General features: G+C 37.6%; 1 protein-coding gene across 3 annotated transcripts in view; it reads right to left on the bottom strand.

Moving 5' to 3' along the window:
- The window catches only part of LOC129748366 (rho guanine nucleotide exchange factor 11), a 353,958-nt gene that overhangs the window by 249,154 nt on the left and 88,991 nt on the right, over positions 1-15,813 (bottom strand). For all 3 annotated transcript variants that reach the window (XM_055742966.1, XM_055742968.1, XM_055742967.1), the window contains one exon: positions 15,547-15,680. In XM_055742966.1, coding sequence (XP_055598941.1) covers positions 15,547-15,680 — 134 coding nt within the window. The remainder of the gene's footprint in view (positions 1-15,546; positions 15,681-15,813) is intronic.

The following is a 15,813-nucleotide window of genomic DNA, read 5'->3' as shown; positions in this document are numbered from 1 at the left end:
AAATCCAAAGACACGTTTTAGAAAAAAAAATGATTTTTTTAATACAAAACAAAGAATAACTTTAGTAGTGACCTAGTCATTTGAACTAAAGATTCGTGATAGTATAGAAAATCGTGTCTAAGACAGGGCTGAACTTTAATCGATTAAATATAAGATATTATTCTGTATCAGGGTAAAGATCTAAGATTTATAACATTGGAATTATGCTTGTAAGTATAGCACACTTGTGGAGAGCGAAAAAAATAGATATCTCATATTGCCTTGCAATTTGTTAAAATAGCGATTCTAACTTCGTTTGTTTACTAATGAACGAAAAAAAGTGTTTATGAGATAAATCTATCAAGACTGTCAAAAACTGTTCTAAAATTTAGAAACAATTTGAAAATATTTTTGAAATTCCGTCAAAAAATATCAATCCTGACAATTATTCCGATGAGGTGCCGAAATTCCCGGTTTTTCCCGGTTTCCCGGTAACGAGATGAAATTTCAAAGTTTTTCCCAGTTCGCTAGCAACCCTGGTATAAACAATCTATATATATAAAAAGCAATTATCTGTATGTTTGTTTGTTTGTTTGTATGTTTGTTTGTTTGTCCTCTATAGACTCAGCCGTCTTAAGAGCTAGAGATCTGAAATTTGGCATGGATGCTCATTAGGACTAGGAAAGATGAAAAATGTTATAGATTTTTGGATGACCCCTTCCGAAGGGGGTCGTCCATACAAGACAAATATTGTTTTCGCGTTATTGACGTTATTTTCCGTCGGATTGGGATGAAAATTTGCACATGGGTGTTTTGAGAGACGAACAATCGATTACAGTTATAAAATTTAGGTTCATGAGTCGGCCAAAGGGGTCGTCCATATTCACTGATTAATGTTTTTGGGATATTGGCGTTATTATACACCGGATTGTGATGAAAATTTGCACATGAGTGTTTTGAGAGACGAACAATCGATTACAGTTATCAAATTTAGGGTAAGAAGTCGGCAAAAGGGGTCGTCCATATTCACTGATTAATGTTTTTGGGATATTGGCGTTATTATACACCGGATTGTGATGAAAATTTGCACATGAGTGTTTTGAGAGACGAACAATCGATTACAGTTATCAAATTTAGGGTCAGGGGTCGGCCAAAGGGGTCGTCCATATTCACTGATTAATGTTTTTGGGATATTGGCGTTATTATACACCGGATTGTGATGAAAATTTGCACATGAGTGTTTTGAGAGACGAACAATCGATTACAGTTATCAAATTTAGGGTCAGGGGTCGGCCAAAGGGGTCGTCCATATTCACTGATTAATGTTTTTGGGATATTGGCGTTATTATACACCGGATTGTGATGAAAATTTGCACATGAGTGTTTTGAGAGACGAACAATCGATTACAGTTATAAAATTTAGGTTCATGAGTCGGCCAAAGGGGTCGTCCATATTCACTGATTAATGTTTTTGCCGTATTGGCGTTATTATACATCGGATTGTGATGAAAATTTACACATGAGTGTTTTGAGAGACGAGCAATCGATTACAGTTATCAAATTTAGGGTAAGAAGTCGGCAAAAGGGGTCGTCCATATTCACTGATTAATGTTTTTGGGATATTGGCGTTATTATACACCGGATTGTGATGAAAATTTGCACATGAGTGTTTTGAGAGACGAACAATCGATTACAGTTATCAAATTTAGGGTCAGGGGTCGGCCAAAGGGGTCGTCCATATTCACTGATTAATGTTTTTGGGATATTGGCGTTATTATACACCGGATTGTGATGAAAATTTGCACATGAGTGTTTTGAGAGACGAACAATCGATTATAGTTATAAAATTTAGGTTCATGAGTCGGCCAAAGGGGTCGTCCATATTCACTGATTAATGTTTTTGCGATATTGGCGTTATTATACATCGGATTGTGATGAAAATTTACACATGAGTGTTTTGAGAGACGAGCAATCGATTACAGTTATCAAATTTAGGGTAAGAAGTCGGCAAAAGGGGTCGTCCATATTCACTGATTAATGTTTTTGGGATATTGGCGTTATTATACACCGGATTGTGATGAAAATTTGCACATGAGTGTTTTGAGAGACGAGCAATCGATTACAGTTATCAAATTTAGGGTTAGAGGTCGGCAAAAGGGGTCGGCAAAAGGGGTCGGCAAAAGGGGGCGTCCATATTCACTGATTAATGTTTTTGCGATATTGGCGTTATTATTCACCGGATTGTGATGAAAATTTGCACATGAGTCTTTTGAGAGACGAACAATCGGTTACAGTTATCAAATTTAGGGTCAGGGGTCGGCCAAAGGGGTCGTCCATATTCACTGATTAATGTTTTTGTGATATTGGCGTTATTATACATCGGATTGTGATGAAAATTTGCACATGAATGTTTTGAGAGACGAGTAATCGATTACAGTTATCAAATTTAGGGTTAAGGGTCGGCAAAAGGGGTTGTCCATATCCACTGATTAATGTTTTTGCGATATTGGCGTTATTAGAGATCGTATTGGGATGAAAATTAGCACATGAGTGTTTTGAGGGACGAGCAATCGATTTCAAGTTTCGAATTGCGGATCAGAAGTTGGCTGACGGAGTCGTCCATACCCAACATTAATGTTTTTGCAATTTTGACGTTATTCTACATTGGATTGAGATGAAAATTTCCGCATAGAAGTTTTGAGGGACGATCTTTTGCTTTCAGGTTTCAAATCTTGACTCAGGGGTCGGCAAAAGGGGTTATTATCTGTTCACTGTTTTTGAAGAGATTCTCTTGATTGAGCATAGGATTGTAATGAAAATTGACACATGGGAGTTTAACAGAAAAGATAATTGATTTCAGGTGTCAAGTTTTGAATCGTGGTAAAAAAAGGCCGTCCATGTTAGTTGCTCACTGTTTTCGCGATATTGTCGTGATCATGCATCGGATTGAGATGAAAATGTTCAGATGAGGATTATAAACTATCAGCAATCCAGGTAGCATGTTCCATGTCAAGGGTCGGCGAAAGGGGCGTCTATATTCACTGTTCACTGTTTTCAAGTTCCTGACGTTATTTTACATATAATTTGAAAAGAAAAAATTGGCACAAGGGAGTTTTGAGGAACGTAAAATTGGTTTCACTTATCGAATTTCGGGCCATGGGAAAGAAAAAGAGGGTTTCATTGAAAGTTCAGTGTTTTGTGCAATAATTTTTTTAATTGATACCAATTTAAGTGTGAAGGTCAAGCAAAAGAGTCGTGCACACAAACAAATAGCACATGTTTCTGCCATAATGTCTAGATTTTGACACCGATCGAGAAGAAAACACTCTCACATATATTTCAATAAAAAGCCAATCAACCGTTTAATTTAAATTTCAAGCAATAGTAATAGTAGCAATTTTAACCACTGTTGAATTTTTTCCCCAAAATTGTCGAAAGAATGTTTCGAATTCATTTTCTAAACTCATTTTGACGTACCAATGATTTAAAGCGAAACGAAGTTCGTACGGGATCAGCTAGTATTTCATAAAAAAAAAAAGGTGACAGACAAAATCTGACAAAGAATTAGAGTTCAGGACGCCAAAATCCACCAAATTTTTAAAACATAGACTCAAAGATGCTGTTTCCTTGAGTTATCCATAATTTTAATGAAAAAAATCCTTCTGAAATCAAATGACAATAAAAATTATCTTTTTCATCTTCATATTTTGATGATTGAATGCATGGATGGAATTTGATCAAATTTTCAGCGAAGTTTCCTGGTAATGTAATGTTTACATATGCAAATTTTTGTGATGTTCTGTTAAGTGGATTCTGAAATAGCATCCGGTGAAGAAATTTTCCGACTTTAATTTTTGGGCAACACGTGCGCCATCTATAATGCATACTATGAACCACCTTTATTTCAAATCAAGGCAATTTTTGATTACGTTTACTGTTTCCTGAAGTATGACCTTCCAAATAACTCCAAATTCAGTCTAAATATTGTACCACCGTATTCAGTTTATTTTACCGGTGGGCAGCTTTTCTACCTTGTAGAAATGAAGTCAAGCCTTTTTATAAGTATGCCAGACGAACTAGTCAGAAAAAATTGACTTTTTTGTCACTTCCTCATTCATATTTTCGGATTGAGCTTTAAAAAACCTATCACATCCCTCTCACTTCATGGAATCAACAATCTTCACTTTTATTCCAGTTTTAGCTCACTATTTGGTCCTCTCAGACTTTTCAAAAATGATTTACCATGTGAAGTTTGGTCGAAGAGTTGATTTCCAGCTGTTTTTGGGTCTCCCACTGGGACATTTCTGGATTTTTCTCGAATCTGCCTTAAAAATTTTGTCAATGAACTTCAGTACTAGACGCTATCTCAAAAACTACTTGGCAGATTGTTACTAAATTTTGTGCACGTACAAATTACATTACTATGTAGCTTCAACGGTTACGGCCTTACATACTTTAACACAAAAACTAGAAAAGACCCTAGAAGCAAAAGAAATAGCACTCGCTTTTTTCTAGACATTGAAGGGGCATTCGACAACGCATCTTACAGTTCAATCGAAACAGCTATGAAAAGACGAGGATGCCACTCGGCAATTGTTGACTGGACTAGTACCATGCTTATAAATAGAACCATCTATGCAAGCTTGGGAGGACTTACAATCAAAGCCACACCAACAAAGGGATGTCCGCAAGGTGGGGTTCTATCACCGTTGTTGTGGTCATTGATCGTGGACGACCTCCTAAACAAACTTGTATCTATGGGTTTCAAAGATATTGGCTTTGCAGACGACGTAGTAATAATAGTTCGGGGAAATTATGAGAATGTGTTGTCAAACAGAATGCAATCTGCACTTAACTACGCACTATTCTGGTGCAGGGAAGAGGGACTGAACATTAACCCTTCCAAAACTACTGTGATAGCATTCACAGGGTGGCCACTCAAAATCAATTTTTAATTTCCCGCATTTTTCCCGTTTTTTTCCCATATGATCTCACGAAATTCCCGGTTTTATACAACAGAAAACCAAACAAAAATCCAAATATTCATTTTTGAAGCCATATAAACGAAAATCGATTAAGCTTTCTTTTAGTGGTAAATGATCTTTAAATGATTTTTGTTTCAGTTATGTTTACCAATTAACCTGCAAATCATTAGATTGATAAACCGGGTTTTTTTTCAATTTTTCAAAACTATGTCATTCGATTCGAAAATGTTGATTATCATTTTTCAATTTTATTTGTATGTCATATATTTTTAAATATTTCAACTTTTTCGTCCATCAAGCTTGCCTCTCTCTGAGCGTCGAAACGCACCTTTAATTTTTTCGCTTCCAGTTCCTTACTCTCCTTTTCTGCCTGTCGCTCCCGTTTCGCTATAGTTTTATTCAGGTTTTCCTCCATTTTTTTGCTTTTAAGGACTCGACATATCTCGAATGAGAATTGAGACCATGCATCCTGGATTAACGATTTCGTTATAGTTATATCTGTAACTCCTCCAGACCCCCTGAAAAGCCTCTTTCCATCGTCGCGTTGCCATGAGACAAAATTAGAAATTTTCTGCAATAAGGTCGTTAAATTGAAGAACTCCTTTTTCGATTCGCCCATAAGTTCCATCCAAAAAATGTCCAATCGTTGTGTTTTTCTTCGATATCCCGAAATGAAGTTTTTATTGAAGGTATTGAACACAATTGTCCGAATTCGTCCTTAATTTTATCAGCACAAGCTCTACTTAAGTGTTTCTTGTCAGCAAGTACTTCTAGACACAGGTCTAAACGTTTTTTGGCAATATCTGGATAGTGTGCAATCACATCGGGATTGGATGGGATAAGTCAAGGGAGATCGTATTACCATTTTATTCAAAAATCCACTGTAAAACGAACTACAGATATTTCTGAATACAAGGATATCCTTGTCGGAAACATGACCAGATTTTTTTGCTTTCTTAATTGCCGATTAAGTTGAGAATCCAATTTCTACGCTTCCAGGAGGTAGGAGATTTATTTTTGTGTTCTATAAGTATTTTTGATTTTACGTTTAGTCGTTCAGGCTTGGCTTTACGACTTTCTCTATCAAGGCTCTTACAAGCCCGGTTTATTCATCGAAGAGAAACAGAAACATCGGTACGTCTGTCTGATACTCGCGTAAAAAAGACTCAACAGTCGAAGCGGCCGTAAAAAAAACTCAATTTTGGTCTCAGCAAATTATCATCTACAGCTTTAGCAACAATGTCGAATACCTTCGACCGGGAAATCGCTTAAAATTTGAATGATTTTCCTATATCTTTTTCTTTTCTTGTTTTTTTTTACCTCGTCGACAAACCGTTTGAGGTACGGTAGCATTTTGGCAGCACGTTCTGCAACGCGTTCATTTTCCACCCAGCGAACGTCACAAAATTTTAACGGAAATATTTGAACCCGTTACTGCAGTATAATCTGCCCTTCTAAGGGGAATGTTTTTGAACAGCCTATACAACGTCTTCAAAAATTCATCCAAATTCCATTCACTTTTCCTCAGTCCCTCCTTGAAAGCTTTATGTACAGTTTGAAGCCCACAGCTCTCAATAGTGAGAATCGTACGCCGGATTCGAAACAAGTTCTTGAACCTCACCAGTTAGTTCCTTGAGCATTTTCCAATTTACTGCTGGGCCATCCATGGAATACTGGATCACTCGTTTCAGTAGATCAGGATCTTTCGAAAAACATAGTTTCACGCCATTCAAAAGGTCATTCGAGCGCGTCGACGATAAGAATGTAGAACCAATATACCTCCAGAAGCGCACATAATATCCATTTGTTGCTTCTGCACAATCTTATTTAACGTTTCGTCAAATCATAATACGAACTCGTTACAATTCTGTAGTAAATTGAAAACTTCATTCAAAAAATAGAGAGCAATACCGTGTGGAATCAAATAGCCTATTTTTTTTTCTTTTTGATAGGAGTTTAACCCGTTAAGGTCATTCTTCCTCGGGGATAGCCTATTTTTGTTCTTCCCATTCCTATTCGATTAGCAATCTAGCTGTTCGGGAACATCCTTTTGTTGTTCAATGAAGCAAGTTCAAACCAATCGAAACAGTTCTAGTTCGGCAGGAGGATTCGTTTCGACCTGGTAGAAATCGGTCGAAGTCAATTGGAAAGCGACTGGTGATCAACTGTCAATCCGTTTCCACTTGTTTCGACCTATTTCGACTAAACTTCATTGAACAAATTTTCACTGAGCCAAAAATTCCCGACTTTTTGAAAAAATTCCCGGCTTTTTCCCGCTTTTTTCCCGTTGGATTTCAAATCCCGTCTTTTTCCCGCTTTTCCCGTTTTTCCCGGATGGGTGGCCACCCTGCATTCACTACGAGACGAAAAACTGCACTAAAACCACTAACATTAGACGGGGAAGTGCTAAACTTCGAATCACAGGTGAAATATTTAGGCATCATACTAGATTCAAAGCTATCATGGAATCCGCAGATAGAGCATGTAATAGCCAAGGCTACAATAGCTCTATGGGTTTGCCTCAAAGGAGTAGGCAAAAAAATGGGGACTAAGGCCGAAAATTATCCATAGGATATTTACAGCTATAATAAGACCCAAAATCTCGTATGCTTCTTTAGTGTGGTGGACCAAAACTGTGCAAGCTACGGCCCGGAAGAAACTAGCGAAGCTCCAAAGAATAGCAACCCTAACTATAACTGGCGCTATGTGAAGCACATCAAACGAGGCTCTGAATGCACTACTAAATATCCTGCCACTACATCAATTTATTGAGTTAGAGGCAGAACGTAGTGTCTTGAGACTCTCCAAAAACAAAACTCTCTATGAGGGGGATCTTACAGGACACCTAAAAATCCTAAAGATATTTAAAATAAACTCACTTATTGTGAAGAACGATGACTGGATGGAACCCGTTTTCAACCTAGACATACCATACAATGTAACTATCAATAATAGGGACGTGTGGGAGTCAGGTGGACCTGCGGTTCCTTCCGGATCAATAAAATTCTTTACTGATGGGTCTAAAATGGATAATAGAACTGGGGCAGGGGTGTTCGAACCTAGACTCAGGATCTCAATTTCTATGGGAAACTGGCCAACAGTATTCCAAGCAGAAGTTCAAGCAATTTTAGAGTGCACTTTAGCCTGTTTGAAAAGAGGATACAGGTACACAAGTATCTATATATTCTCTGATAGTCAGGCCGCTCTTCGAGCACTAAGTACCTTCACATGTTACTCCAAGCTAGTATGGGAGTGTATTGTTGCACTAAGAAACCTGGCCATACGGAACAGAGTATTTTTATTCTGGGTGCCAGGCCACTGCGGTATCCTAGGGAACGAAGAAGCAGACCAGCTAGCTAGGGAAGGATCTCAGGGCCTGTTAATTGGACCTGAACCTTTCTGCGGAGTATCTAGGAGTGCCTTGAATATGGAACTCAAGAACTGGGAAAGCACCACTATTGTCTCCAACTGGAGAACAGCAGAGGGAGCAACTCAGGCGAAAAGATTCATTGAACCAAGCGCACCTCTCCAAAAACATGTTGAACTTAAGTAAGCACGAGTTAAGTACTTACACTGGTCTATTGACAGGACACTGTCCAACAAAACAGCATCTCAAAAGGATAAACATTATTCAAAACGACGACTGTCGGTTCTGCGGGCTCGAAAAAGAAACTGCAGAGCATCTCTTATGCAACTGTTGCGCCCTCCTTAAGAGGAGAGAGCGTGTTCTTGGGGCAAAGTTAATAAGCGCACAAGACATATGGTTGCATATCAGCCCTAAGAAGGTTATATCATACATCTTTGATATCATACCCGATTGGGATAAAATACTTAGTCAGCAATCAACTGTCACTTCAACCCATAGTGCAGGTGAGCCTGATAGCATACAGTAACGCGGGGTAATTATCACAATAGATCAACTACTGGTCGCAGTGGGCTCTAAGTGTTGCATTTTTTTCGAATACACTCCTTACAAAACCTGGGCTCGTGAATTAAAAATTTTCACTGATTTTTATTATTCCAAATCATCTTTCTTGAATCGATATTAATTTTTTTTTTATTATTTATTGTTGTGCATTTTTGCAGGGTGGCCACTCAAAATTTTTGATTTCCCGCATTTTTCCCGTTTTGTTCCCTCTTGGTCTCACGAAATTCCCGATTTTATACAACAGAAAACCAAACAAATTTCCGAATATTGATTTTTGAAACCATATAAACGAAAAGCTATTAAGCTTTCTTTTAGTGGTAAATGATCTTTAAATGGTTTTTGTTTCAGTTATGTTAACCAATTCATTCCTTTTTCGATTCGCTAATAAGATCCATCTAAAAAATGTTCAATCGTTGTGTTTTTCTTCGATATCCCGAAATGATGTTTTTATTGAAGGTATTGCATATAATTGTCCGAATTCGTCCTTAATTTTATCGGCACAAGCTCAACTTAAGTGTTGCTTGTCAACAATTACTTCTAGACACAGGTCTTAACGTTTGTTGGCAATATCTAGATAGTGTGCAATCACATCGGGATTAACGCACGATAAATACCGAGTGATGAGATAATTCAAGGGAGATCGTATAGCCATTTTATTCAAAAATCCACAGTTAAACGAACGACAGCTATTTCTGAATACAAGGATATCCTTGTCGGAAACATGACCAGACTCTTTTGCTTTCTTAATTGCCGATTTAAGGTGCATTTACAGTTCTTTCGAACGTGAAAATGAAAAAACTTATATTCTTCAAAAACTCGACTATGCTGCATTTCATGGCTGCGAAACTAGGTGGAATAGATGCGGAATGGTTGAACGATTATTTTTGAACTGATTTCCTTGTTCAAAGCCCTTTAATCTTAATTTTATTTCAATTCCCCCGATTTTCACTGCGGAAATTTTTTTTCCGCGTTCACTGACATTCCGCTCGAAGTGTAAACGCACTGAGCGAACGTGAAAACGGAAAACGAACAAGAGTGGTGAATATAAATTCCGCGTTCATTTTCACGTCCGAATGGCAATGTGCATTCTGAAAAAAATTTCACCGATGACGGAAAAAGTTTTGCTTCATAAAAAATTAGTTTTTTTTTAATTTGTAAGCACATTTGAAGGCAATTAAAGGCTTAAAATACTATGAGTTTGAAATGAAACGCATACGATATTTTTTTTTAACTTTAAAACCCGCTTGGGCATCATTTAATTGCACCTGTTGGAAGAGTTTCTCGACGAATAAATGTACCTGTTGGAAGAGCTTCTCAACGAATAAATGTAAATGAAGATCATCGAATGGCCAGATTCCATTGAAATAAAAAAAATAGATTCCGATTTGTTCAAATGTGTGTTTCAGAAAAGGTATGGAAATAATTATGAAAATTTATGAAATCATTCAAAAATAATGTGTTTTAAGGAGAACTGAAAAGCAGAAAAATTAACAAACAAAAGAGTACTGATGCATTTTAATTAAATAAAAACCTTTTCAATTGTTTCACTAATTAAAAGTAATTTTGAATTTTTTTTTGTCAATTTTTAATCAAGAACAAAAAATGGCTATATTGTAGAAGTTATATTCATAACGTTCTTTCAATAAGTTTTTTAAAAGAAACGAATCGCTAAAGCTCGTTACTCCTTGATTGATAAATACTTTTTAGGAGTACTTTAAATTCATAAAATTTAATTTGAATTCATTGTATTCAAAGATAAGAACTTTAGGATTATTTGATTAAATCAATCGTTTTCAAAGCTGAATATGTTTTGAAGAAGAACAATATGTTTTTTTTTGAGAAATTTGAATTTTAGATTTGAGCATTGGTTCGACAAGTATCGATCAAAACATTGGTTGAATGATCTGTCATTTTCCGATCGAAACCAATTTCTACCCGCAGTTGAACAAACCTCTTACTAATTTTGAAGATTTGACCGATTTGACATTTCACTGCGGAATATTTTTTCACTGTGGTGAGTTCACGTTCACGTTCGAGTTCGAGTTCACAAGAACTGTAAACCGGGCTTTAGTTGAGAATCCGATTTCTACGCTTCCAGGAGGTAGAAGATTTATTTTTGAGAGTTCAATTCCAATAAGTGTTTTTGATTTTTCGTTAAGTCGTTCAGGCTTTACATCTTTCTCCATCAATGCTCTTACAAGCTGGTTAAATCATCGAAGAGAAACGGAACCATCAGTGCTTCTGTCTAATACTCGTGTAAAAAGGACTCAACAGTTGAAGCGGCCGTAAAAAAAAACTCAATTTTGGTCCCAGCGAATTATCACCTACAGCTTTAGCAACAATGTCGAATACCTTCGACCGGGAAATTGATGGAAACTCCGCTTAAAATTTGAATGGTTTTCCTTAATCTTTTTATACTCTTGTTTTTTTTACCTCGTCGACAAACCCTTTGAAGTACGGTAGCATTTTGGCAGCACGTTCATTTTCCACCCACCGAAATAGCAAAATTTAACGGAAATATAGTTGAACCCGTTACTGCAGTATAATCTGCTCTTCTAAGTGGAATATTTTTGAACAGACCCCTCAAAAATTCATCCAAATTCCATTCACTTTTCCTCAGTCCCTCCTTGAAAGAGTTATGTACAGTGTGAAGTCCAATAGTGAGAATCTCGTACGCCGGATTCGAAACAAGTTCTTGAACCTTGCTAGTTAGTTCCTTGACCATTCTGCAATTTACCAATACTCCATGGAACACTGGATCACTTGTTTCAGTAGATCAGGATTTTTCGAAAAACATAGTTTCACGCCATTCAGCCATTCGAGCTCGTCGTCGTTAAGAATGTAGAACCAATATATGTACCTTGCTGTTCAGATAGGTTCAACTAGGTTTGTGTTTTGATTCCAGGAGCGCAGACCGATATCCATTTGTTGCTTCTGCACAACCTTATTTAACGTTTCGTCAAATCCTAATACTAACTCGCTGCAATTCTGTAGTAAATTGAAAACTTCATTCGAAAAATAGGGAGCAATACTGTGTGGAATAAAATATCTTATTTTTGTTCTTCACATTTCTATTCGATTAGCAATCTGGCTGTCCGGGAACATCCTTTTGTTGGTCAGTGAAGCAAGTTCAAACTTATCGAAACCGATCCAGCTCGGCAAAAGGATTCGTTTCGACCTGGTAGAAATCGGTCGAAGTCAATTGGAAAGAGATCACCAGTCAATCTATTTCCACTTGTTTCAACCTTCGACTAAACTTCATTGAACAGACTTTTACTGAGCCAAAAATTCCCGACTTTTTGAAAAAATTCCCGGCTTTTTCCCGCTTTTTTCCCGTTGGATTTCAATTCCCGTCTTTTTCCCGCTTTTCCCGTTTTTCCCGAATGGGTGGCCACCCTGTTTTTGGTATTGTTATTATTTCTAGCTAAATTTAAATTTCGAACCCCCCCATGCACTGTACCATCTAGAAATTAAATTTAGCGGGAAACAATTACCAATTAGCGTCTTCCTCTCAAGTTTGATGCATTTGATGTCTTAGACAAACTGTTACCTAGTGGATAGATTTCCCTTAAATTTTCAAGATGCGAATTTGCCGCAAGCACTTATGCGCCAACCGCTATTGCGGATGTGCTAGCGGACCAGTTAATTTGCCCGGACTCTTACCCCAGGGGGGGGGACAGTTTTTATTTTCGCGCTCTAAAAAGGGAAGAAGCGAATTGGCAATATCGTTGGGAATCAAGATCGGCTCTTTGAAAATTCGTGTAAGCGCATCTCAATCCCAAAGACTTCAAGAATGTCCAAAAAGTAAAATGACTTACCAACGTATTGCCAAGTTACGTCCTCCGGGTGTCTACACATAGGTCGTCGTAGTAGCCTCCACTGGGTCCACGACCAGTTGGTTTCCTGCGGGTGGATTCCACTTATTACTTTCCACACTACCGCGATCTATTTTCTCAATCTTTTCGCGCTCAACATCAACAATCAAATTCAATTACCACGACCGACTTTCAACCGACAATTTCTCGAATATATCCCACGCTTTTTCTACGACTGGCTTCTAGCAAGGTTCATGGATTAGAGAGCATATCCAAGTCTTCCTTGTTTTCAGGAAAACTTCCCCAACCGCTTCCCCTAGGAGGTTTTCCTAAAACCGTCCGCATAGACAATGCAAAAATAACGCGAGAGCAATTTCAGCATTCTTTGGGGAACGCAGCCGGCCATACGTTAGTTAGCCATTCCACTTTAAGGACGCCCTCTCTATCTAAGGTCAAGAAGCGCCGCTTACACTGAGTTTCCAAGAATCTCAAAGAGTTTCACTTATATTACTAACGATATTGCCAATAAACTTCGGGGGCATATTTTGCCACGCAACAAAACTTTTACAACAACTAAAGGCGGTCATTTTGTTCGGAAATTCTTAGGGTGGTTCATAAGATTTCTGAGATCCGAAAATATTTCCTAACTGTGATAGGATAGGGTAGAACATAATAATTTATTAAACTTTGTTAAGAAGCACCAAACATCTATCTCTTGAACTGATTTTTTTTGTTTTCATGAAGGAGGTCCTATAAAAATCAGTTTTTTCTTGATATCTTTTCATAGTGATATTTTCTCAAAATCATTTATTCTGCAACATTTTAGATAATTATAATGCGCATCTTTTGTTGAAAACGGATTAACAAAATTTGTTTTTGTTTTGAAGTTATGAGGCGATATGTGTTTTGAAAAATGACTCTTTTAGAGCTTCAATAACCCCATATGAAGCAAGTCGAAAATGTCATCGTTGATTGCATTTGAAAGTTCATGCTACAATCTTTACAATATCAATTAACTGGGGATATGTTTTTGATTAATGCTTTAAACCGTTGTATGAAATTGACTAAAAATCGTCAAAATCTCTATAAAAATAGGGAGAATTTGTACAACTGTTCTTGAAGTAAACTACGATAAAAAGAGGTAAAGTTCAATCTATTGACAAGTGAATCTCATCAAATGACCCCTCCCGTCAAAGAAAAGGGGGGTCCCCATCCAGTATAAGGGAAACGCGAGACAATCCTTATCAGGAGTACATTTCTTCGAATCCAATGATTCAATAAGTGATTCAAAAATCAAGAAAAATCAAATTAAAAAAACTGGAAAACTTACCGGAAGGTTTAAAGATGACTCAAAAATGTATCATTAGATGTAACTTTCCAGGGTAGTTCATTATCAATCGTTATGAAAATCATATAAATTGATTTTTAAGTAATTTCTCCCGTTCGCTTGTTCGAGCATCGGTGAGACCGCAATTCCCAATTTGTAAAGGGCACACTTGGATGCTGAGAATGCCGAAATTTCTCCCTCCATGGCGACCGTCAAAAGTAAAATTACTTTCAAAGTGTACAACAAGCCTCGCAGAGCGTAAAAACTTCACCGTCATCAGTCATAAAACTGTGACTGTGAAAAAATTAAAGCAGTCGCAATCATAACAGACGCCTTCAAATGAGTAACCAAGCAAACAATCTCGCCTCAACCTTCATTCAAATGAAGCGTCGGAATAATCATAATCACCTTCAGTTCATCGCCGTCTTTTTGACTGTGACGGGATCATGTTTAGATTTAAAAAAAAAATATAAGACAACGCCCAAAAGGACACGTTGATCATTAGTCATGCCATTAATGAAACTGAAACCGGTTTCGGTTCAGATAGACATACAATGGAATGGAAACGTTTTCAACTAAATTTCCGTTTTTGGAGATCAGTCCAGGGTAGTCAAGGCCCGGGATAAAATCGAACGAATCATCAACTATCTCGACCGAGGAGAACTCCGTAGGGACTAAAAAGGACAAATCGACCTTGCGGCTGTACGATTCTTCGTTTATTTGTGCTTTTTATTTAGCCTTTCAAAATGTTCAGTAGTATTATTTAAATCTGAATTTCATTTGTCGTCGACACTGGCAATTAGTCCATATACTCGCAATTTTTCGAATCATGCACAAATGCTTTCAACCGACGCCGTCATCTTGCTTGACGACCGTCGTTTGAAAAATAACATGCGTCACGCGAACAGAAATCCATGACGATGGTCAAGCTTTTCCAGTCCCTTGAAGCATGACTGGTAGTCAAATGAGATCTGAAACGTGATGGTGAAGGAAAATCAGCAACCACGTCAACTATGATGTTTGAAAAATTTATGCTCTGAAGCCTCGAAAGTTATCAAACACATCTAACCTTTTGATGAGAATTCCATATCATGGGTAAGGCTTCATCATCGGTATGTGGAAAATGTATTCCTAGCGTTTTATCACGCTAATAGTTTACTGGTAGCTTACAACTGTCAAACACATTCGAGTGAATGACTAATAACCTATAAAATTCCTGAGCAAAAGCGCACTTTCCTCTTACTGGTAGGTTTCGACCGATGGAGGGAAAAAATTGTTACATCTCTACGCCAAGATATGCCGTCCCGGCAATGATAAGTTATGTGGGTGCCACCGAGTTGAGTCGCGGAAAAAGTCATTACGGCTAGTTAGTAAACAGTAAATAGACGACAGCTCAGCCGGTGCTGATTACTTATTATGGACAGGCTAGTAAATAAATTCATACATGAAAGTAAATGTAGTAAATTCATACAAATGTGCAGAAGCAAAAAAAAAACGGGGGGAAAAACTTACGTCAACGGGAAGTGGCGCGGTGATACTGTTCCGGGGGGCAACCGGCGTCGTCGGAGTGATCGATGTCGTCGAAGGCGACCCTCGCTGCATTCTGTTGTTGCTTCGCTGCACTGTCAATTCAACAATGTCGGAAGCTGTGAAAAAAAAGAAGATGAAAAAAAATTAAATCATATCAGCAAATTTATGAGTGACAGGTTTCAATGCCTTCGGATGTGTGTAGCGTTGTGTTGTGATAGCGTAGTACCTAATGTATTCTGACGACGACGG

This window comes from Uranotaenia lowii, chromosome 2 (genome assembly GCF_029784155.1).
Source record: "Uranotaenia lowii strain MFRU-FL chromosome 2, ASM2978415v1, whole genome shotgun sequence".
Taxonomy (NCBI): Eukaryota; Metazoa; Arthropoda; class Insecta; order Diptera; family Culicidae; genus Uranotaenia; species Uranotaenia lowii.
Note: the sequence above shows the minus strand (reverse complement) of the source record. Positions and strands in the feature narration are given on the sequence as shown.